At 39.3% G+C, this 22,564-nt stretch overlaps 2 protein-coding genes across 2 annotated transcripts; one reads left to right on the top strand and one right to left on the bottom strand.

Annotated features, from left to right (window-relative positions):
* The first annotated feature begins 5,142 nt into the window (after positions 1 to 5,142).
* On the top strand, positions 5,143 to 13,765 carry LOC104608489 (uncharacterized). Its single transcript, XM_010274502.3, has 9 exons — positions 5,143 to 8,294; positions 8,440 to 8,718; positions 8,849 to 9,124; positions 9,240 to 9,515; positions 9,678 to 9,974; positions 10,408 to 10,701; positions 10,827 to 11,141; positions 12,426 to 12,515; positions 13,412 to 13,765. The coding sequence occupies exons 1-9, from the start codon at positions 5,652 to 5,654 to the stop codon at positions 13,592 to 13,594; spliced, it is 4,653 nt and encodes a 1,550-aa protein (XP_010272804.1). The 5' UTR covers positions 5,143 to 5,651; the 3' UTR covers positions 13,595 to 13,765.
* Positions 13,766 to 21,027: 7,262 nt separating this feature from the next.
* On the bottom strand, positions 21,028 to 21,747 carry LOC148791497 (uncharacterized). Its single transcript, XM_088888195.1, has 2 exons — positions 21,538 to 21,747; positions 21,028 to 21,438 (listed from the first exon to the last, which is right to left on the bottom strand). Exons 1-2 carry the CDS (start codon positions 21,745 to 21,747, stop codon positions 21,028 to 21,030), a joined length of 621 nt encoding a protein of 206 aa, XP_088744321.1.
* Positions 21,748 to 22,564: the final 817 nt, after the last annotated feature.

The following is a 22,564-nucleotide window of genomic DNA, read 5'->3' as shown; positions in this document are numbered from 1 at the left end:
AAAGAACAATTGACCATTTTAATGGATTGTTTTTCCTTGGATAACCTATCAAGATGAGTAAAGTTTACTGAAGATTTTTTTTTTTCTTCTTCTTAGAGAGAAGTTCCCATAAATATAAAGGATTTTATCACTGTGTATAGAGATTTTAACAATAGAGGGACACTTTGATTCCTTGGTTCTCTAAATGGAAATTGTAAAATAACCAAAATCTTTCCTTGCTTAGCATCACGTGCGAGCCTAACCGTAGCGGGCGTCGAGACCCAGCAAGCTCCGGCTGCAAAGCCGAAGCGCGCCCAAGCTGAAAAACTACTGCGCGCGCTAGCGCGCTAGATCGAGCGGCGCCGTTGCTTGCTGGCTCGAAAGCCGGAGTAGCAAGATTCAAAACGGATGCACGCGCTAGCGCAACAAGCAACGGCTTTGAATCGCTTGCTCGGCTGCGCGTTAGCGCAACGGCTTGAGCGCTAGCGCTCAATCCGTTGCTTGTTGCGCTGTAGTTTTCTCGCTTGCTCGGCTGCGCGTTAGCGCAACGGCTTGAGCGCGTCAGCGCGAAAGCATGCGAAAGCCGGAGTGCGCGTTAGCGCACTTACGTTTTCTCGCTTGTTGCCCAACCGTTTTCTTCGCTTCGCTCCGTTGCTTGTTGCTTTCGAGCCTTCGTTTGCTCCAGCGGCTGTTTTTCCTAGATTCTTTCAGATGGCCCTGCTACGTCTGCCCACTACAGAGCAGGCCTGACTCCCGTGAGCAGGTACGCTGGCTCTTAGTACGGCTTTACTCCTCCGATCCGGCATGATAACAACTCGAACTCAACTTCTATTCTTTCAAGAGAAGGCACCGAGATCCCGCGTAAGCGTCGTTTGCCCGTTGCCAATAATAGTTCGTGTCCGCCGGTGTTGCGCCGCTCGACTAGAAGGGCTTGGGTAGTAAGATTCAATCTGTGCTAATCTACAAGATTTTTGGGTTTGATGAACCCTCGTCGCAGAGAATGGGTGGGAAGAGGGGAGGATTCCTTCATATTTGTGTCCTTTGCTTTTTTTTTTTTTTATTTCATTCCTTTTCCTTTACTTGGTTCCCTCGTAGAGAGTGGTTCCACACCGATCATCCTTTGATTGTGATGATATTGTTGTTGAGTTCCACCTGTACACAGTCTACGGCAATGTGTGTTATCATCAACCTCTGAGAGGTATTTCATGCTAAAGTAGGGAGTTCGCCAACACATCTCACCTGGGTGATGTCGGCAGTTCCCCTGTGGCACTAGGAAAGAGAACGAGAGGGGTTGGAAAGAGGGGGAGTCAGCGGTTTCGACAGTTCCCCTGTGACAGTGGGGAAGAGAATGAGAGGGAGGGAGAGAGAGAAGAGGGGGAGTCGGTGGTTTCGACGGTTCCCTTGTGGCACTGTGGAAGAAAATGAGAGGGAGAGGGAAGAAGGAGAGTTCAATGAGGCAGTTCCGATGGTTTCCCTGTGGCACCGGAGAAGAGAACAAGAGGGAGAGGGAAGAGGGGGAGTCGGCGGTTTCAATGGTTCCCCTGTAGCACTGGGGAAGAGAATGAGAGGGAGAGGGAGAGGGGGGAGTTCAATTAGCAAGTTCAACGAGAGGAAAGAGGTGAAGAGAACACAATGGTCGTTCTAGAACCAAACCAGGATTCGATCTTGAGCTTCTTCTTCCCTGACTCATCCTTGATAAGCTGAAAATCTAGGTTGAGGTGCTTGAAGTTCCTGCTGAGTTTTCCACGGGAGTCCTCCACCTCGATGATTTTCGCCTTGACCTTAATCTTCACTTCATCTGGGATGTCCATTGTCTCTGACGATAAGATCATGTTCACCTTTCCCCCCTGTTTCTCCCTACCTTTTCTTGATGCATAATTAGAGTTTAGGGGTAGACAGAGCTAACGAGAGCGGATAAGCATGGGGTCGAGCTGAGAACAACAATCTTAGTGCTGTAAGGTATTCATATGTATATGTTCAACCGCTGAAACTGGTTTCATGCCCCTGCTGTATATCTGACCTACGCCAGCAACTGGTTGCCGGAACGCAACTGGAATTTGACCCAAAGGCATTGGGATTTGTTGCACATACTGACTCGGTATCTGGTATCTGGTATCTGGACGAGTTGCACTGGAACATTCCCTGAGGGTGTCACCAAAGATGAGGTTCTTCTATGCTCACTTTCCCATCGACGCAAGCATCACCAATGGCAACAAGAGCATCGAGATCAAATGATCAATAGCTTCCTTGGTGAGAAGAAGGTGAGAAATGTGGATATGCTGGACGGTGTAACCATTATCTGGTCCGATACGATCAAGGATGAACTCATATTAGATGGGAACTATATTGAGCTTGCCTTCCAGGCAGCAGCTTTGGTCATATGCCATATAAAGAAGTTCCTTGATGGATGTAGCGACGGTGGTGATGGCAAAAATTTTCAGCGATTGGGTTTTATTTTGAAAATTTGAAGGTTAATGAAGGACAAATTCGATATTTCCTTTTTTCGTTACTATCTAGGGTTTTGTCTGAAGAAGAAAGAATACCTTTGTAAGAGGATCATGTGTAGAAACCCAGTCCTAGATTTTGACTTGCAAAAATCGGGTTGGTTGCGGCAGGGGTTCTCATTCTAGGGTTTTATAACTCTATCCTTTATTTGAACTTCTAATCAGCTTCTCTCCAATCCACAAGGATTTATTTGAAGGAATTTGCTTATTTAATATCTTCTTTGTTTCAAGTTGCATAGTTCTCGGGATTGTCTTTGAACCATCAAAATTCAGGATTAATCAGCCCTCCATGTTTCCCCTCTACGCAACCTAGATTATTATGTTCTTTTGCTGCATCCATCAATTGTTTGTTGTTAGAAAGAATCTATAATTGTTAAATGATGGAAAGAAAAAAAGAAGAAAAAAAAAAAAGCATCACCATGTTTAGAGAAACATCACGGAGGTGCTCCTACACAGCAATCTTGGAGCAGATAGACAAAACGGTAGCATTGGTATTTTGATCAAATAATGTGTGACATTAGCGTTTTCTGTCACAAAAATAACGAAATGGATGTAATTATAATTTTTCTTAAAACTACAAGGGAGCTTTTTATTACAATTAAAACACAGGGGAGGTTTGTATGATTGTCAGAAAATTTAGGGAGATTTTATATTTTACCCTTGAAAGTAACGTATTGAACTTAAAGCACCTGGTGATCTACTATTCTTACTGAAATTTGTCCACAATCTGTTTAGTGGGTTCTCAATTTCTAGTCCTCTTTATATGAATATTTCATTCCTTGCAATGTAAATCTGAACCAGATACAGATTTTGCACTTGGTTCCGTTTTGCATCCATTTGTTTCACTCTTATTTGATGCAAAATTTGTACCTTTTGTCTCATTTGTATCCACCAGCAATGGAAAATCCTGTACCTGAAAAGCTGATGTAAAATTTTTACCACTTCCTCCTATCTTAATTCTCTGCCACATTGTCGGGACAATATCAATTTGCTTCCTACCTTATTCATTCTAAATAAAAAAACTTCCTCCAGCCTCATTTCTCTTTCATATAAACTTGGGAGAACATCATTTTGCTCCTTAGGCTGTTTGGTTGCAATGCAAATAAATTTGCACTGATGCAAAATTATAACAGTACAAATGAATTGAATGTAAATTCTGATCAATTTTTATTTCAAATTTTAGCTTATCTTGTTTGGTTGTAGTACAAATGAAGTAAATTAAGATATGAAACAGAATAAAGTAAAACCCAAAACAAAATTAAATGAGAATTTGCATTTTTTTCATTTTCACTCCCATACATATGTACTAATGCAAATAAAGAGAACATTGTTGAAAGGAAAAAAAAAACATGAATGTTTCTCATTGCAAGCCCGCCTTTCACGACCAAATTCAATTAGGGGTGATTTGAGATTGGTATTGTTGTCCATTGTACCTAGACACCCTCTCAATTCATGTTTTCAAAATTCCATTCTCATCAATTTTGTTTTTGGTGTGTAGCATGCGGCAGGCTAGACCCAATTAGAAGAGCTAGCAGGGCCACCTTTGACGCCCATTGGTAATATAGACAGCCTGCCATATCTGTGGGTTAAAACTACAAACCCGTGCCTCTTTCAATTCAAACAGCCCCAACTGACCACCTAGCTACACCTTCATTGATCTAGAGGGTGCTCCAGTGTGAATTGTATTTCTTTTGGTCAGTTCCAAAAGAACAAAGTAAATCATATGTTTTGAAAGCAAATTGGTTCTTGAAACAAAAATAATGAAAACAACTTGTTCTTAGTTGTATCTGTATTTTTTGTTTCCAAAAAACTGAAACAAAAAAAAAAAAGATGTGTTCTTGAATTTCTGATTTGAAAACCATGTTTTCATATAATAATCTTTTATCATCTTTTCAAAATCATACAGTATACTAAAAAAAATGTTGTTCTAAAAACCATCATTTTGATGGTTTCAATAAAACTAATTTATAGTTTTGTAAAATAAAATCAACTTGTTTTTGCTTCTCAAAATAGAAAAGGGGTATGAAACACTCCTAATAGGTCCAAAAAAGACATGCTTGCCTAATAAATATTCTTTCTGCATTTCTTGTTGAAGGAATAAAAGGGGTATAGAGGATTCAATAGTCAACACATTTGTTGTCTTAGGGGCCGTATGACAACAACTAGAGCCTCAATTGGTAGTGGGAGGCAGTAGTATGATATACAGATGGATGATGGATTCGTGGTTTGTTGAATTGAATCCCTTGGTCCATTCAATCATACCAACCTTGATTTGGCATTTTCTGTTAGCTATAGTGTTAGCTTTCCAATCAACCATATATATCCTCTTTACACTCCAAAATCCAAATCAAGTTGCTACTTGGAAGGTTCCTTTGCCTTTCGCAAACTTTGATTCTTTGGTTCATTAAAAATAAAACTTTTCATATGTCTACAATTATAAGCATTCGCACCTTTTTTTTTTTTTGCTAGTTATGTTTTCTATTTTCATCCAGTCAGTCCATCAACCCTGGGTTGACCCTCCATTTTCTTCGATACCCTTGTTCAAGTAAAATTATATTATATAAAAACAAAGTCAAATGAGGTAATCTGCAAATTGTGACACCAGAAGAATAATTAAGTCCACACGGTTTTCCTTCTTTAGTCTACTCTTTCCCATCTGGTCATAGTTTTGATACAAAAAAGACAACATGCAATTGATACAACACTGCTAGCTAGACTTATCTTCTTTTCTTTTTCATTTCTCCACGGCCATCTTCTATATAAACCCATCACTTTATTTAGCTTAAAACGTGTTGATTATGGTATTTCAGGTGCATTTCTTGGACGAAAACTGGCATATCCTGACTCTATATATACACATCCATCTTTGAAAGATTCTACACATCCTTCTTCCATTTAAGACTGGCATACAAGCAGGACATCATCAGTTCTCAGTTGAACTAGAGCAGCTGCAATCGAAGAACATAATAGCTGCAGCTGGAAGGAGAATTCATTAAGATAAGTACACTTTGAACCTTCTTTTCGATATACAGACATGCTCTGCTGCTTTACTTCGAGTTAAATTCTTGTTCTTCAGTTCTTCTTGAAAGAAAAATATTAGGAAAAAACACATCTCGAAGTCTTTTGTTCTTGACTTCTTTAAATTGTTAATTCTCGTCCAAATCCAAAATGGAAGTAATTAGTGAAGCAGGAGCATTCATTAGTGAACCGATTCCCTCACCTCTTCCAAGAAGAGCAGCAATTCTGAAAGGGGATTTCATGGCTTTTGAATCGAGGAAGTTAGCCATAGAAGAGGTCATAGGGGCGTTGAAGGATCCAAAGATCAACGCCATCGGGGTCTATGGGATAGGAGGGATTGGCAAGACTAGCCTGATAAAAGAAGTTAGCAAACAAGTAGAAAACGACCAGCTTTTTCATTCGGTTCTGATGGTGGCTGTTCCCCAAACACTAGACATAAGAAAGATTCAGGGAGATGTTGCTGCCATGATAGGGCTAGAATTAGGATCAGAAGAAAGCACGCGTTTAAGAGCAGTTAATCTGTGCCAAAGCTTGAAAGAAGTGAATAGAATTCTTGTAATCTTAGATGAACTTTGGGAGGGAATAGAGTTGTCAGATGTAGGAATTCCTTGTGGAAGGGAACATATGAGCTGCAAGATACTATTCACCACAAGACTCAAGGAGGTATGTGATGTGATGGGTAGCTCAGAGGATCAATCAACCAAAATCTTCAACCTTGGTATCTTGACAGAAAATGAAGGTTGGGATTTGTTTAAATGGAATGCAGGTTTGTTTGTTGACTCTCCAACATTCAAAGATGCAGCAAAGGAGGTTGCTAGAGAATGTGGAGGTCTCCCTCTGGCACTAGTCACAGTCGGAAGGGCTCTGCGAGGTAAGGAGGACATAAAAATATGGGAAAAGGCAGCTGATGAATTGAAGAAGTCTAGAACTAAACAGATTAGGGGCATTCATGAAAGAGTGTTGTCATGTCTAGAGTGGAGTTACCATCAATTACTAGATGAGGAAACCAAGCAATTGTTCTTGTTGTCTTGTCTATTCCCTGAAGATTATAATGTCAGTGTAGAGATGTTGGTGGAGTATGCAATAGGTGAGGGACTGTTTGCAGATGTAGAGACAATGGAAGAAGCAAGGCACAGAGCACAATCGATAATCAGCAACCTAAAAGATTGTTTCTTCTTGTTAAATGAAGAAGAAAATGAAAAATTCTCCCTAGGAGACACTCTTGACATAGACATAGGTTGTGTGAGAATTCATGACGTGATTCGTGACATGGGTATCTCAATTGCAACATCATCAATGGTGAGAGCAAGACAAGGATTGAAGGACTGGCCGAGGAATAGCACAGATGGAGAAGATTACCATAGAAGAGTCTCGCTGATGCACAATCGGGTATTGAAATTCCCCAACCAGTTGAAATACCCAGAACTCCAAACCTTGTTGTTGCAGAACAATTGTCCTTGGCAATTGCAAAAAGACGAAATGATCACAGTCCCAAATACCTTCTTTGAAGGAATGCCTGCACTCAAAGTATTGGATCTAACTGAAAATCATATTTCAGTTTTACCTCCATCATTATATTCCTTGACAAACCTTCGAACACTACGTCTGCATTGTAGGCAAACAGAACTATATGGGCTTGGAGAGCTGAGAAAACTTCAGATACTTGTACTTCAAATTCACTCTAATAATACGGTGGTACTGAAAGACATGGAACAGCTAACCACTCTAAGATTGTTGAATTTGCAATGCAGATGGGGTTCCATTGTAATTCCACCTGAAAAGATATTGAACTTCTCGAAGCTAGAAGAACTATATATGAAATCTAACAACAAGTTTGTTATGGAGCAAAAGCCAGGCGGAGAAATAACCATTGATGTTAGTAATAGCTTTGCTGAGATAACACGCTTGCCCTGCTTAACTGCTTTACAAATAGGAGTAAACAATGTTGAATGCTTACCTCAAGAAGTCAGTTGTCATCCAAACTGGACAAGATTTTGCATAGGTGTCGGCATGGGCACTCATTATGGTCGTTATGTTGTCTCTACTACAATGAAAATCTCAAGATCCTTGATCCTCAACAACACCCAGATCTGCAACCTTCCAGATTGGTTTAGAAAGGGGGTCTTACTGAAGGCAGAACTATTGCATTTTTGTTATTTCAGAGAGGATTTAAAGAACATATTTGAAGAATCTGATCAAGAATATCTTTCTGAAGGTGGTTTCAAGCTGCTCATTGTTGAAAATTGTCCATGGATAGAATGTTTCCTGAATGTGATGGAATGGAATTTGAAACAGACGGTACTATTCCACCATTTGGAAGAGTTACGCCTCATTGGTTTAGAAGATTTAAGGCATATCTGGCTTGGTCAACTTCCAAATGGGTCATTCAAGAAATTAAAATTCTTGAGCATTGAGAATTGTGGCAAACTGAGAAATCTCTTCTCCCCTGCTCTAGCTGAAAGCTTGTCTCAAATGGAAACAATTATAATTAGGGAATGCGAAGCGTTGGAGGAAATTGTTGTGAAGGAGGAAGAAACAGTGGTGGAAGAAAAGATTGTTTTCCCTCGATTGAAGATTTTAGTGCTCGAAGTTATGAAGAGCATCACGAGTTTCTACCGTGGAAATGCAAGCGTCGAATGTCCACGACTGGAGAAAGTAAGATTGGTGAAATGTGAGAATATGAAGAATTTCACTTTACGGCTCCAAAATACACCAAAGCTAAAGATATTTGAAGGAGAGAACTTCCAATTGTACGAATCTGATGTAAATGCTGCCATTCAATCCCTTTACGAGGTACGGTCTGAACATCTTATTTATATGTTCTATTTAGGCTTTCTCATCTTATTTATATTCTCTGAACTATAAATGCATCCAATACAAAATTAATTGCTTGTTTCTTTGTCTTCTATTTTAATAACTGCAATCCTTCTTCTCTCAGTTCCCACAGGTTTGGAGATTATTTTCCAAACTGGAAAAACCTCTGAGGGATCATTTGAAACAAAATCTCCAAGAAGAAGGTGCAAAAATCCGGCTAGATGAACTGAAAAAGTACTGGCAAGTTGACTCTGAGCTCTCGACCTTAAGCTCATTCAGAGACAAAGAAGTCTTACAGACAAAAAGATGGAGCATAGCAGCACGCTGGCTAGCCGAGTTTGAGCATAATCTTATCAGCTTGGGCCTTTTAAGATCTGAAGAAATCCCAGAGCACAACATGCAAGTAAGTCAATTGAATGGAGGAAAAAACTCTACCACAGAGCCAAACCCATATAATCTACACACCCAAAGATCACTTTAATTTTGACTTCTGATCCCTTCTTTATAACTTCCATCACTGTGTGTCTTTTCAGTTCTTGAAGACTCGGGAATTACTATACCAACTGATACAACCTTTCAGAAAGTATTTCCGGTGGAGATACAATAAGTCAACAGAACGCCAGGAGCTAAGAAAACAAGAAAAAAGGTGGAGAGATGATCCTGAACTCAAGACGTTAAGCTCCTCATCACCAGCTGACGAGGCCTTGATCAGAATAAGCATAGCTGAACGCTGGCAAGGAGATTACGAGCATCAACTTATTAGTTCTGGCTTGGTGGCTGCTGGATGCACGACTGAGCACATCCGACAAGTAAGTCAATCCAGAATTCCAGATTAGCTACACTGGCTATATTTTGATTTTTGAGTGTTGTTTATTCATTAATTTGTTCGGTTTTTATAGCTGTGATCCTTGTGCTTCCATCCAGTTCCCACAGGTTTTGAAATTAGTACAACCAGCAAAGAATTCTCTGGGAAATGAAAGAGAATTGCCTATTCCTGCAATATTATTGGAAGAAGGTTATGATCCAGAAAGTGAATCAATTGTCTATAAACGCTTAGAACTAGAAGATCTCATGAAACGCTGGCAAGTAGATCCTGAGCTTATCAACTTGAGCTTATCATGGGATAGCACCTCAAAGAAGTGGATGAGAAGGAGCATAGCAAAACGCTGGCGAGCTGAGTTTTTAGATTACATGAGAGAGGTGGGTCTGAGCAATTTTCATTGAATAAAAATCAATAAAAGCATGTTTTTATAGTTTGTGGAGGGTGCAGGGAAATACTTAATTGAAGCTATAGAAAACATTAATACCTAAATTTGATTTCTGTTTTGACTCTATTGATAACTGTGATCCTTATGCTTTCAGTTCCGGAAGATTCACAAATTGTTTTATCGATCAATAAAGCCTCTTCTAAATTATCTGCAATGGAGAGAAAGGTGGGATGACCTGACAGAACAGGCCCTACGGCAATATGGAGAAGAACTACGAAAATGCTGGTTTGGGGACCCTGAACTCATTAGATTAATTTCGTCATCAGCTGATGAAGCCACGAGGGAGCCAATCAGAGGAAGCATAGTAGAACGCTGGCTAGTGGAGTGCGAGAATTCATTTATTTATACAGGCTTGTTGCCGGTTGGATGCACAACAGAGCATGTCCGACAAGTAAGTCACTCGACATAGCCCATTATGATGGGATTGATTTATCATTTCATATTTTCTCTCCTTTCTGTGATTTCTAAGGGTCTCTTTGGTTCTCAGTTGGAATTAAAACCTGAATCCCTTAAAATTGGAATAGGAATAGTCTATTCTCTACCAGTTTGGTTCAGACAGGAATCAGAATCAAAATCCGCTAGAATGAGATTCTCATTCCCAAGAGAATGAGAGTTCGCTGAAATGGAAGAATGCCATTCCATCAAGAATGAGAATCATATGTCAATTCCACCCAATCAGAGGTTTGTATCGGAAAGAGCCCTGACCCCTGTTCTCACGAACCAAATAGACCCTAATTGTAGAAAGCCTGAATGCCAAATAAGACTATATGCCACAATCCACCTTAATTTTGATCGCTTTTTTCTCTATACCTTTGTGCTTTCAGTTCTTACAGGTTGTGAAGTTCTTTGTAAGATTAATGAACCCTTTAGCAAATTATATAAACTGGAGGGGTTGGTGGAATGGACAGCTAAAAGAAAGCCTGAAGGAACTCCGGGTATCTCTCCATTACAACTGGATTGTGGATCCTGAGCTTATGAAGCTAAGCTCGTCACCAGATCAAGCATTAAAGAAATCCATAAAAAGGATCATAGCAGAACGCTGGCGAATTGAGTATGAGAATGGGGTTGTTAGCCTAGGACTATTACCAGCTGAAGGCACTCCGGAGCACATCAATGAAGTAAGTCATTGACCTGAATCCAAAACTTGATGAAGATTGTAGATCCACCAAAGAAGTCTCACAGTTAGAGATTTAATCCAGTTGTTATAAGAGATTAACTAATGGTTACACCCCTGTGCTTTCAGTTCCTGCAGGTCTTGGAATTATTACAACCAGTGATGCGACCTTTCTCATTTTGTCTGGGGTGGTATGCCTCTGCCAGTCCAATAGTAAGAGAAAGCCTTGAGAAACGTGGAGAAGAACTGTTGAAACGCTGGGAAGTGGATCCTGAGCTTATCACTTTGAGCTTATCATCAGATGAAGCCTTAAAGAAGTCAATGAGATGGAGCATTGCAGAGCGTTGGCAAGCTGAGTTTATGCTTGAGTTTGTGCAGCTTGAGAATGACCTTCTTAACTCAGGCCATTACATGGACGAGAGAACGTTTGGCTTCATTGAAGAGGTAGGTCACTAATCCCGGCCCAGCCACCATGGACAGACTAGATTTGCTCTGCTTTTTTATTGTTGAATCAATGATCATGTACACAACTATGGTTTTGTTTTAGGTAAGGGTGTCAATGGACCGGTTTTGGATTGGACCCCATCGAGTCCAAAACCAATTTGGACGGATTGAACGGACCAACAAGACATTTTGGATTGGACCAATCCGGTCCAAAATATTTATTAGATTGGATTGGACTTGGTCCATCCATAACAAATTTATATTGGATTAGGTTGGATTAAGCCAATATTTGGTCTATTGATATAAGATAAGATGATATGTGTCAATGGACCTGGTTTGGGTTGAAACCAATCTAAATCAAAATGAATTTGAACAAATTGAACAGTCCAGACATTGAATTGGACCTGTCCAAATTGGTCCAAAACATTCATTGGATTGGACCTGATCCATTTATAATGGACTCACATTGGACTGGATCGGATTGGACCAAATCCAGTCCAATTGACACCCCTGGTTTTAGGCCCCCCATGGGTTGTCTTAATAGATGTTCTCTGTTTGGGATATGACCTGATGACCATAATCAGATTAAATGTTGTTCCATGGTGGCAGCAATCCCTTGCGACCACCCAGTGAAATATGGACAGGTTGGTGATGCAAATAAATTCATTACAGTCGCGTGAATTGTTCTCTACTTTGCTGGTGTACCCATTTTTCATTGGTGGTTGCAGGGCAATCCTGTGAGCAAATGTTAAATCCGTTCCAAACATTAATGGCCACCTCAATAATAAACAGTTTGGAATTAAAAATAGAAATTATGTTTTGATACATTTTCTTTGTTTATTGGAATGGTAATTTCTGCCGAGCCACTCATCTAAGATCCGAAGTCAAAGATTGATTGAATCACCCATTTGATCAAATAAAAAGGATCAGGTTGGGTTGAGTTGAAAGTACATGCTAGGGCTCCGATTGAAGTTGCATTTGTCTATCGGCTTTGGTTGTAAGCTTGTGATTCTCTTTGCCTCCACTTCTGCCATCACCATTGCAATTCTGTTGTGTGTATGCTTTCACCTCTACCACTACCACCATAATTACCTTTCACCCTCTCTCTTCTTCCCTCCTTACTCTCCACAACTGCCGTTCTCTATAAAGTTACATTTTTTTCTGTATGTTTTTAGGTACTTTTTTGTTTTCTTCTTCTTCTTCTTCTTCTTCTCTCCCTTTCTCTCTCTTTCTCGATCTCTGTTCTGCAATCAGGATTCTTATATCAGGGCTTTGGTTTTGCAGAGCAAGGGGAACAAGAGGAGCTCTAATCTCGACTCTATAGTTTCCCTTTTTATGGGTGATATTCAATCCACTCCTGATCTCGGTATTCAGGTATGTCTTCATTCGCTCCCATCTTCTTCTAAAAGGCTCATCCATACTTTCATTGATTGATTTTAATGGGCTGGATTATGTTGGTTGCGAGCTGAATACTAACCCATCCATGAACCACCCACGCCTAATAATAACCAATTTTTGTAGCATTTGCTAGTTTGCAACTTAAATATTCCCATCTTTCGATCCATTTAAATATTTAAAGCTGATTTAGATAACAATGCCTTGGGTCTCTCATACACTGACATTTGGTGTAGTACCAGATTGGTCAACCCATAGACCTGAAGAATGTATTGGTGGTTCTGCAACTAATATTAATTACGGAAAAAGAGGTCTTGTTAGTCATACATGGAAGGTGTTTTGGGTTTTTTTTTTCATGCATAGAGAGTGGAAGATGAGTTCAAAGACTCCTTTTGACATCCAACAACATAAAGATAGATTTGTTTCTGAAAGTGAAAAAATGTGTTCTTGAATTTCTGGTTTAACTAACATATTTTCATCTAGCAATCAATGTATCATATAATATCTGTACTTCAAAATTAGTTTTTGTTTTAGAAATCAATGTTTTGATGGTTTCAAAAGAATGGACTGTTTCTTGAAAGAAAACTAGCATGTTTTCACTTCTCAAAGAATAAACAAAGTTCAAGAACATGTTTGATTAATTTTTTAGGTGATGTGGTGATTTTTTTTTAAATATTAATTCATGTTATAAAACATCCCCTTCTTGATAAAACGAATACTCAAGTGACTATCTTAAATACTATGTCATTTTATTTTTTTTTAATTTGAGGAGAGCCACATATAATTTTGATGTTAAAAAGACATTAGAGTAAAGTACTAAAACTAAAAAGGATGAAAAGTTCATTATTTACAAATTTTCTTTATTTGTTGCATAGGAATTAAAAGAAGGTGATGAAGATGATGATGAAGAAGAGGAGGAGGAGGTAGATGTGGAGGGCGAGGGGGAGGGAGAGTGGGAAGAAGAAGAAGAAGAAGAAGAGGAAGAAGAAGAAGTAGAAGAATTTGATGATGATGATGATGAAGAGGAAGAGGAGATACAGCATGCATCTTGGCGTTAAGAAGAAAATGTAGGTCCAAAAAATTGAGGTATTTAATGTTTAGGCATATTTTTTAGCTAAAAAACTCTATTTTGAGAGAATCATAAATTTTATTTTTAATGTGTTCTTACGTCCATTAAAGAATAGAACAAAGATGATTAAGATCCAAAGAATTTCAAAATATTTCATGTTTATGCATTTGTTAAACAAGGTTAAAATGAAATTGTTGATAGCAACTCTGTATTGGGAATGGAAGGCAATCTGTATTAATACCCAAATGAGCGTGGCAAGTTATGTATAAAGCAAATGGTTAAAATTATTAACTTATTATTAAGGTTTTAAAAACTGACTGGAAACAGAACTGTTCTGGCCACTGGTTTCTGGGTCAGCGGTTCGACCGTCCGAGTTAAATGGTTCGAACAATTTGAGTATCTTACCCATTAGATTGGAATATTAAGGTAAGGTGCATATTATATAAGAGAAAATAAGGGTTGAAACTTGAAAGAAAACTGTCGGCTGAACTGAAAGAGTTTAGAAGAAGAAGAGGAGGACTTGCAGGCTTGCAGCGGCGATAACGATAACGACAGTGACGGCGATGGTTTCTCAATCTCAGATCTCACTCTCTCTCTCTCTCACCTTCTTGCATGAGAAAGACAAATCTGAGATTTCTCAGTCTCAGATCTGAGATTTATCAGATCTGAGATCCGAGCAACAAATCATTCTCTGGATCGAACAGTTTATCAGTCAAACCGTCCAAGTCAATGGTTCGTTGTTTAATTAGTGGTTTTTGACCAAATGCTAGGTTTGGGGTAAAATAGAACCGGTCACCTGAATGGTTTCTGGTCCGAACGGTCCGACCGTCCGAGTTAACGACAGTTCAAAAACATTGCTTATTATAATGAATTTTGGTGAAGATGATGCTATAAATTGGACCACATAATTAATATATTTTTTTTGAAGCCATAGAAGACGAAATTCATTCATTCTCAAATTATAAAACAAGATCAACTTATCAGCATAAGAATCCAAATAAAAGATCCAGGTATTAACAATAAGAAGAGACCGCATCCAATAACAGACCAAGCTGATGAAAAAATGAAGTGTATTCTTGACCTTCCTACAATGGTAACACTTTTAAGGTGTATTTGAGGCATAAAATTAGAGCTGTCAATGGATCAGATGTTAACCTGATCCAATCAGAATCTAAATGGATTGAGTTACAACTAGATATCTGCTAAGGATAACTAAATGTGATTTTCAAAAATCTAGCCAGTGATCCATCAACTCAAGAATAAAGGTTCAACCAAATCAAAACTTCTGGTATTAAAGCCTTCAAGCATTGTAACTTTACTAAAACAATACATTTTGCATTAAATTTGAGTCTCTGCAGATATTTCCAGGCCTGCTAATCAGGGTGGTAGAAGATGTCTATTCTATGGTCCAACCCGTATCCCAATTAAAAGTTGTCTTCATGGCGTTGTTGTGCTACCACTGATGTTCAAAATATTTTACAGCATTATCTATTTGTATCTATATATCTATATATATAGATATATAGATAGATAGATAGATAAATAGATAGATAGATAGGTTGGTTAATTCAGAAGTGTGGCTTTTTTTCTGCAAAAGAAGATATATATTACATAATTCAAAACTCTTAAATACAATGAGGGTGATGCACCCAGTCACAGAGAGAGTGTTGATAACATGCCTAGGCTAACCTATAAGATGTTGGGCTATCTATTACAATATTGGATCTTAACCATCAGATAATGCTGTAAAATATTCTGAACATCAGTGATAGCACAACAACGCCATGAAGACAACTTTTAATTGGGATACGGATTGGACCATAGAATGAACATCTTCTACCACCCTGATTAGCAGGCCTGGAAATCTCTGCAGAGGCTCAAATTTAATGCAAAATGTATTGTTTTAATAAAGTTACAATGCTTGAAGGCTTTAATACCAGAAGTCTTGGTTTGGTTGGATTGGATTGGATCTTTATTCTTGAGTTGATGGATCACTGGCTAGATTTTTGAAAATCACATTTAATTATCCTTAGCAGATATCTAGTTGTAACTCAATTCATTTAGATTCTGATTGGATCAGGTTAGCATCTGATCCATTGAGAGCTCTAATTTTATGCCTCAAATATATATATAGAGAGAGAAAGATACATAGATAGATAGATAGATATAGTTCATATTTCCTCAAAATTTATTTGGGCTCTTCTAAAGTGTAGTGCAAAGTAGGCAATGAGGACCTCCATGTACAAGGAAGTCACAAGTGAAATAAGTGGTTCATGGATCATTTTAATGGTAGGAGAGATTCTATTACTTGGAAATTTTGAAGAATTAGTAAGGACAAAAGAGACTTTGTATGATGGTTCTGTTAGACATAATTATGACATGGGAGGTCTTGGTAGGGGTGTCAATGGACCAGTTTTGGGTTGGAGTCCGTCCAAATCAAAATCCATTTGGACGGATTGGATGGACCAATAAGACATTGAATTTGGATGGACTGGACGGACCAATGACATATTAGATTGGACCTGGTCCATCTATAAAGAATATATATTGGATTGAGTCAATATTTGGTCCACTGATAGAAAAATAAAAACATAAGTATCAATGGACCAGGTTTGAATTGAAACCAATCTAAATTAACAGGAATTTGAATAGATTGGACAGTCTTTGGATCGGTCTAAAATGGTTCAAAATATTCATTGGACTGGATTAGACCAGGTCCATTTGTAATGGACTCACATTGAATTGGACCGGATTGGACTGGACTGGACCAAATGACACCCCTAGGTTTTGGTGCTTTTTGAAAATTGAAGGGAGGTTCTAGTATTTATAGGAAATACCAAGGGAGGTTTAAGTCTTTACCCTTATTAAAACATCTCATGTAGTTCCTAATTACTACTTTAACTTCCTTTGAACTTTGACCTCTCCAAAATCCCCCCTCCACGTTATTACCAAAAAAGAAAAATCTCCCCTCCACATTTTAGATAAACTATTCAAACCAAAAAAGATGATGCCATTGAGACAAATTATACAAACCTCCCCTATAGTTTGACATTGAGGTGTAAACAGATAAAGATGATGTCATGTTTTCAAATACAAAAGTTCTAAGTTTGCCCTAAGATAAAAATATTGAAATATCAATTGACCAATGTCTAAATGGAGAGACAAGGGTAATTTTGTAATTTAATACTCCTACTCAAACTAGTATAAGGGGTCAGTTTGTATAGCTTATAAGAAATATGGAGACTAGACTAGAAAGAGGTTTTTTGGAAAGGACAAAGTTCAAAAAAGGTTAGAGCAGTTATCATGGAGTTAGGAAATTTACACATTTCTCTTAAGATCCCGCTAGTTTGGGTGTAATTTGGGGTAGGAGAGTTGGTCAAAGGAAAAGTTGACAAACTTGCCTACACTTAGGGGTGTCAATTGGACTAGAAGTTGACAAACTTGCCTACACTTAGGGGTGTCAATTGGACTAGATTTGGTCCAATCGGATCCAATCCAGTGTGAGTCCATTATAAATGGATCAGGTCCAATCCTATCCAATGAATATTTTAGATCATGTTAGACTAGTCCAATTCAATGTCTAGACCACCCAATCTTTTCAAATTTGTTTTAATTTAGATTGGTTTTAAACCAAACCTGGTCTATTGACAACTATGTTCTTATCTTCCAGCAATGGACCATATATTGGCTCAATCCAACCCAATCCAATATAAATTCATTACAGATGGACCAGGTCATCCAATCCAGTAAATATTTTGGACTATGAAACTTTCAGACGAAGGAGAAAGATAATGGAGAACCCTTCTCTGCTTCTGTATTACACCCAACGATTACAAGATACATATATATAAAGTTCCCTTGCGAGGAAGTCGGCTAACCATTAGGAAGAATTACAATTACAATTAGGAACCTAATCATTGACTCCTAAAAGAATATGGAAAACCAAGATGATAACTAAAATACATACAAGATACAGCTGATTTACGATAAGGCTCATACGATAAGGCTGGTTCATATGATAAGGCTCAACACCCCCCCTCAAGTTGGTGCATGTAAACGGGAAATGCCCAACTTGCGAAGAAGATGTTCGAATTGTTGCCTGCCTAGGGCCTTTGTAAATATATCAGCAAGTTGCTCGGAAGTCCGGACATAGGAGGGCTATATATTCCCACTATGGATTTCACCACGGACAAAGTAAGAATCTACTTCAATGTGTTTAGTTCGCTCATGGAAGACCGGATTCGCAGCAATATGCAAAGCTGCTTGACTGTCACAGTATAATCGCATAGGATTGGGATGCTACTTCTTCCGCCTCAGTCGATGATCTGGACACTGTATGCTGCTTCTTCATCTTCCACGAGATTGGTGCTTGTCCCAATAAAACAAAGTATTCGGTGAGAGAACGTCGTCAATGGACAACCGGCCCAGTCAGAGTCACAGTAAGCATATAATCGAAGATCACTGTCAGCTGGAAGGAAAATTCCCTATCCTGGATTACCTTTCAAATATCGCACTACACGTAAAGCCGCCTCCCAGTATTCTTCACGGGGGGTCTGCATAAATTGAAAGAGCACATGCACACAATAGGACAACTCAGGACGGGTAATGGTCAAGTAAATCAAATGACCCACTAGCCTCTTGTAACTCTCCAGCTTTATCATCAAATGACCATCTGCCATAGCCAATTTATGATTTTGTTTTAGGGGAAGACTAGCTGGCTTAGCTCCTAACAATCCAGTTTTTGATATGATATCCAAAGCATACTTCCGCTGACAAATAGAAATACCTTCCTGGTTTCTTGCGACCTCCACTCCTAAAAAATACTTTAAAACTCCCAAGTCCTTCATGTGGAAGAATTGACTCAGATACTTCTTGAATTTCTGAATGGCATCCCCATTATTTCCAAAGATGACAAGTTCGTCAACGTAAACCAAAATATTTAACTGTACTTGCCCACGTCGAAGCATAAACAAAGAGTAATCAGATTGCGACTGGGTAAAACCATACTGTTTCAAGGCTGTTGTTAGTTTAGCAAACCATCAACGAGGGGCCTGCTTCAATCCATAAAGCGACTTATGCAGCTTGCACACCTTTCCAGGCAATCTTGAAGCAAATCCAGGAGGCATCTTCATATAGACTTCTTCTTGTAGATCTCCATGAAGAAATGTGTTCTGTACATCCATCTAATGCAATTCCCAATTTTTGGCCACAGCAATTGCAAGGAATGCACGTACTGTAACCATCTTTGCCACAGGTGCAAACGTTTCATTGTAGTCTATCCCTTCAACCTGTTTGTTTCCGAATATCACCAAACGCGCCTTGTACCGTTCTATTGTGCCATCTAAGTTGTATTTTATCTGGTAGACCCATTTACTTCCGAGAGCCTTTTTCCCTGGTGGCAAGTCCTCCACTGTCTAGGTTCTATTATTTTCTAAAGCTTCAATTTCCTTTCTCATTGCCTCTCTCCAACGAGAGTCCTTGACAGCTTCTGAATAACCCTATGGCTCATGACTAGCTATGACAGCTGCTAAGAAAGAGCGATGTCGCAAAGAAAATTTATCACAATTCACATAAAGTGTTATAGGATAGAGAGTACCTGAGGAGTGAGATTGGCAAGATGAACTAGCAGAAGAGCTCAGACTTTGGTTCAAACACCATATTGTGTGTATGACGTAGACGAGTGGAAGGATGCATCACTCTATGACCTCGTCCAAGTTGCTCACTCCCTGCATTCGTTTCTACCATGGAACCCCCCCTTACATCATGCTCCACTTCATCATGTTCACAACTGTCCCCATTGCTATCCATGACCTCACTAGTACTATCACCCCTTCCTCTTTTACTTTCACAATCTTCCTCGTTATACACTTCAATCTCCACCTGGGTATAATCAAGATGACTATCATTGTGTTCGACTTTTTCTCCATCAACAGCATATGGAAATTCAGTTTCTAAAAACACCACATCCCTAGAAACAAAGTATTCATTTTTCTCCAAGTCATAAACTCTCCACCCCTTCTTGCCAAAGGGGTATCCCACAAAGACACAACGTCTAGCTCTACTAGCAAACTTATCCCTGGTACGATTTAGGCTCCATGCATAACACTAACGCCCAAACGTTCGTATATGCTTGTAGCTAGGTTTCTGCCCATATAACATCTCATACGGTGATTTTCCCAAAAGAAGAGTGGAAGGGGTCCTGTTGATCAGATAACTGGCCGCCATAACACACTCTCCCCAAAACTCAATAGGGAGGTTAGCTTGAAATCTAAGAGCTCTGGCAACATTTAGTATATGTCTATGTTTTCTCTTGACACGTCCATTCTGTTGCGGTGTTTCAACACATGAGGTCTGATGTATTATACCTTGCTCAAAAAAATATTCTTTCAAGCATATAAACTCAGTACGATTGTCACTTCTAACTATCTTTACCGATTTATCATATTGGCGTTTAACCATAGTGAAGAAATTTCGCAAAGTTTTGCCCACTTCACTTTTGTTATTGAGTAAGAAAATTCAAATGGCTCTTGAGAAGTCATCAACAATAGTCAAAAAATACGTGGCACCACAAGACGCCCATACTGAGTACAGACCCCATAAATCACAATGAATCAAGTCGAAAATTCCTTTAGCATTATTTTCACTAGAATCGAATGTACCTCTTGTCTGTTTGGCTTTTGAACAAACACCACAAATTCTATTTCCACTACCACATCTAATGTTCAAATCAGGAAGAAATTTAATTACTTTTTCGGAGGGATGACCCATTCTCTTGTACCATAACTCATATGAAGCTTCAACCTTTGCCTTGTGAACCTTGCTTGAGCACGCACCCTTGAAGTAGTAGAGCCCTTTGCGTAGTTCACCCGCACCAATCACCATCCTCGAAGTGCGGTCCTGTACAACACAAAACTTATTAGTGAATTGGATATTAAAATTTGACTCCTCTAGTAATTGCGACACAGATATCAGGTTACAATTCAAACGAGGAACATAAAGCACATTAGTAAGCTTCATGTGCTTATTTATAACGACTGTCCCTTTCTTTATTGCCATGACACGCTTTCCATCGGGCAATCCAACTGGACAACCAATCACAGTCTCGGTATCATGCAGGTGGTTCAAGTTCCCAGTCATATGGTGTGAAGCTCCTATGTCAATTATCCAATTCATACCTGTCAACTTTTCATTTGTGCTGGGTTTGCAAGAATTCAAGAGATTAAGAAAAGTGGACCATTATTCATTAGTCAATCCATTGAATGCTGCACGATCTCCCTCTGTCGTGTGGATTGGTTCAGAAGTTTGCCCTACCACTTGTGCAGCATTTGCCCTCTGTACGCCTCCACGTCCACGACCAGTTTTGCCTTGTGTTCCTCGGCCTCGTGTTTTCCCACCTCCAGTAGATCTCGGCCGGTCTCCCCACTAGTCTGGGTAGCCGATGAGTTGAAAACAACTCTCAGCTTCATGTCCTGTTCGTCTGCAGTTCGTGCACACTCCAGATTTTTCTTTTGTGTCATGTCCCGTTCTTTTTGTTCCAACTTGCGTCTGCACAGCAAAGCTCATCGCCTCCCTTTTTTCTTCTTTGCCGTGGGTCATGGCTCTCAGGCACTCTTCTTGTATCACCATGGCATAGGCTTTGTTCAAGTTTGGCAGCGGATCGGTAACCAGAATATTGGAATGCACTATTCCATATACTGCATCGTCCAAGCCCATCAGAACTTGATGGACTCTTTCTTCTTCTCGTCTCTTCTCCAGCTTCGCAGCGATGTTCCATATGCAGCCTGCACAAATGCATGTCGGAATTTGTTCATAATTAGCGAGTTCTTCCCATATCTGTTTCAGTTTGCCATAATAAATCACAATTGGGAGACCAGCCTATTTGCTGTTCGCAAGATCTGCTTTGAGTTGCTGTATTGTTGGCCCATTGCCCACTGAAAACTGCTCTTTGATGTCATCCCACAAGTCTTTCACAACCTCCATATACGTGATTGTAGAATGCAGGCTTGGCTCTATCGTGTTGAGGATCCATGAAACCAGTATGGAGTTTACAGTCCACCAGTCTTCCAATTCCGGTGAATCATCTGCAGGCTGAGATATAGACCCATCGATAAATCCAATCTTCTTCTTGGCTCGGAGCGCCATCCGCATTGCTCGAGCCCATTCTTCGTAATTGTCTCCTTTCAGTTGAACTTAGGTAATTATATTACCCGGGTTGTCGTTGGCAGTCAAGCAGTATGGTGAAACTACCTTCCTGCTTCTGCCCTCACCTTCATTCTTCTTCTCTTTTCCATTTGCCATTATCAATCAACCAAAGCCTGAACGGTGCTCTGATACCATGTGAAACTTTCAGACGAAGGAGAAAGATAATGGAGAACCCTTCTCTGCTTCCGTATTACACCCAACAATTACAAGATACATATATATGAAGTTCCCTTGCGAGGAAGTCGGCTAACCATTAGGAAGAACTACAATTACAATTAGGAACATAATCACCAACTCCTAAAAGAATATAGAAAACCAAGATGATAACTAAAATACATACAAGATACAGCTCATATACGATAAGGCTCATACGATTAGGCTGATTCATATGATAAGGCTCAACACCATTAAGTTTGGACTGTCCAATTCAATATATCTTGTCCCATCCAATCCATCCAAATTGAAAACCATTCCATTAACACCTCTACCTGCATTCACTTTCCGGCAACAGCGGGTCTCACAGTAAGCCAACTTTCGCCTAGGTAGTATTTTTTGGCAACTTATCAAGAATGATGACCCGTCTCTCTTAAGTAGGTAAGTTACTTAATTACCCATTAAAAGGGAAAATTGGCCAATGGGACTAAAATGTCCTTGCAACACATAAAAGTCAAGGATATTTTAGGAAATTCTCACTTACACAATTAACTTTTCTCCACAAAAGAATATAGGTAAATGGGGCCTAACGAATTTTCCTTTA

The sequence above is a fragment of the Nelumbo nucifera genome, chromosome 5, assembly GCF_055504915.1.
Source record: "Nelumbo nucifera cultivar China Antique chromosome 5, China Antique-T2T, whole genome shotgun sequence".
Taxonomy (NCBI): domain Eukaryota; kingdom Viridiplantae; phylum Streptophyta; class Magnoliopsida; order Proteales; family Nelumbonaceae; genus Nelumbo; species Nelumbo nucifera.
The sequence above is the reverse complement of the archived record's forward strand: the minus strand, read 5'-3'. Positions and strand labels throughout refer to the sequence as shown.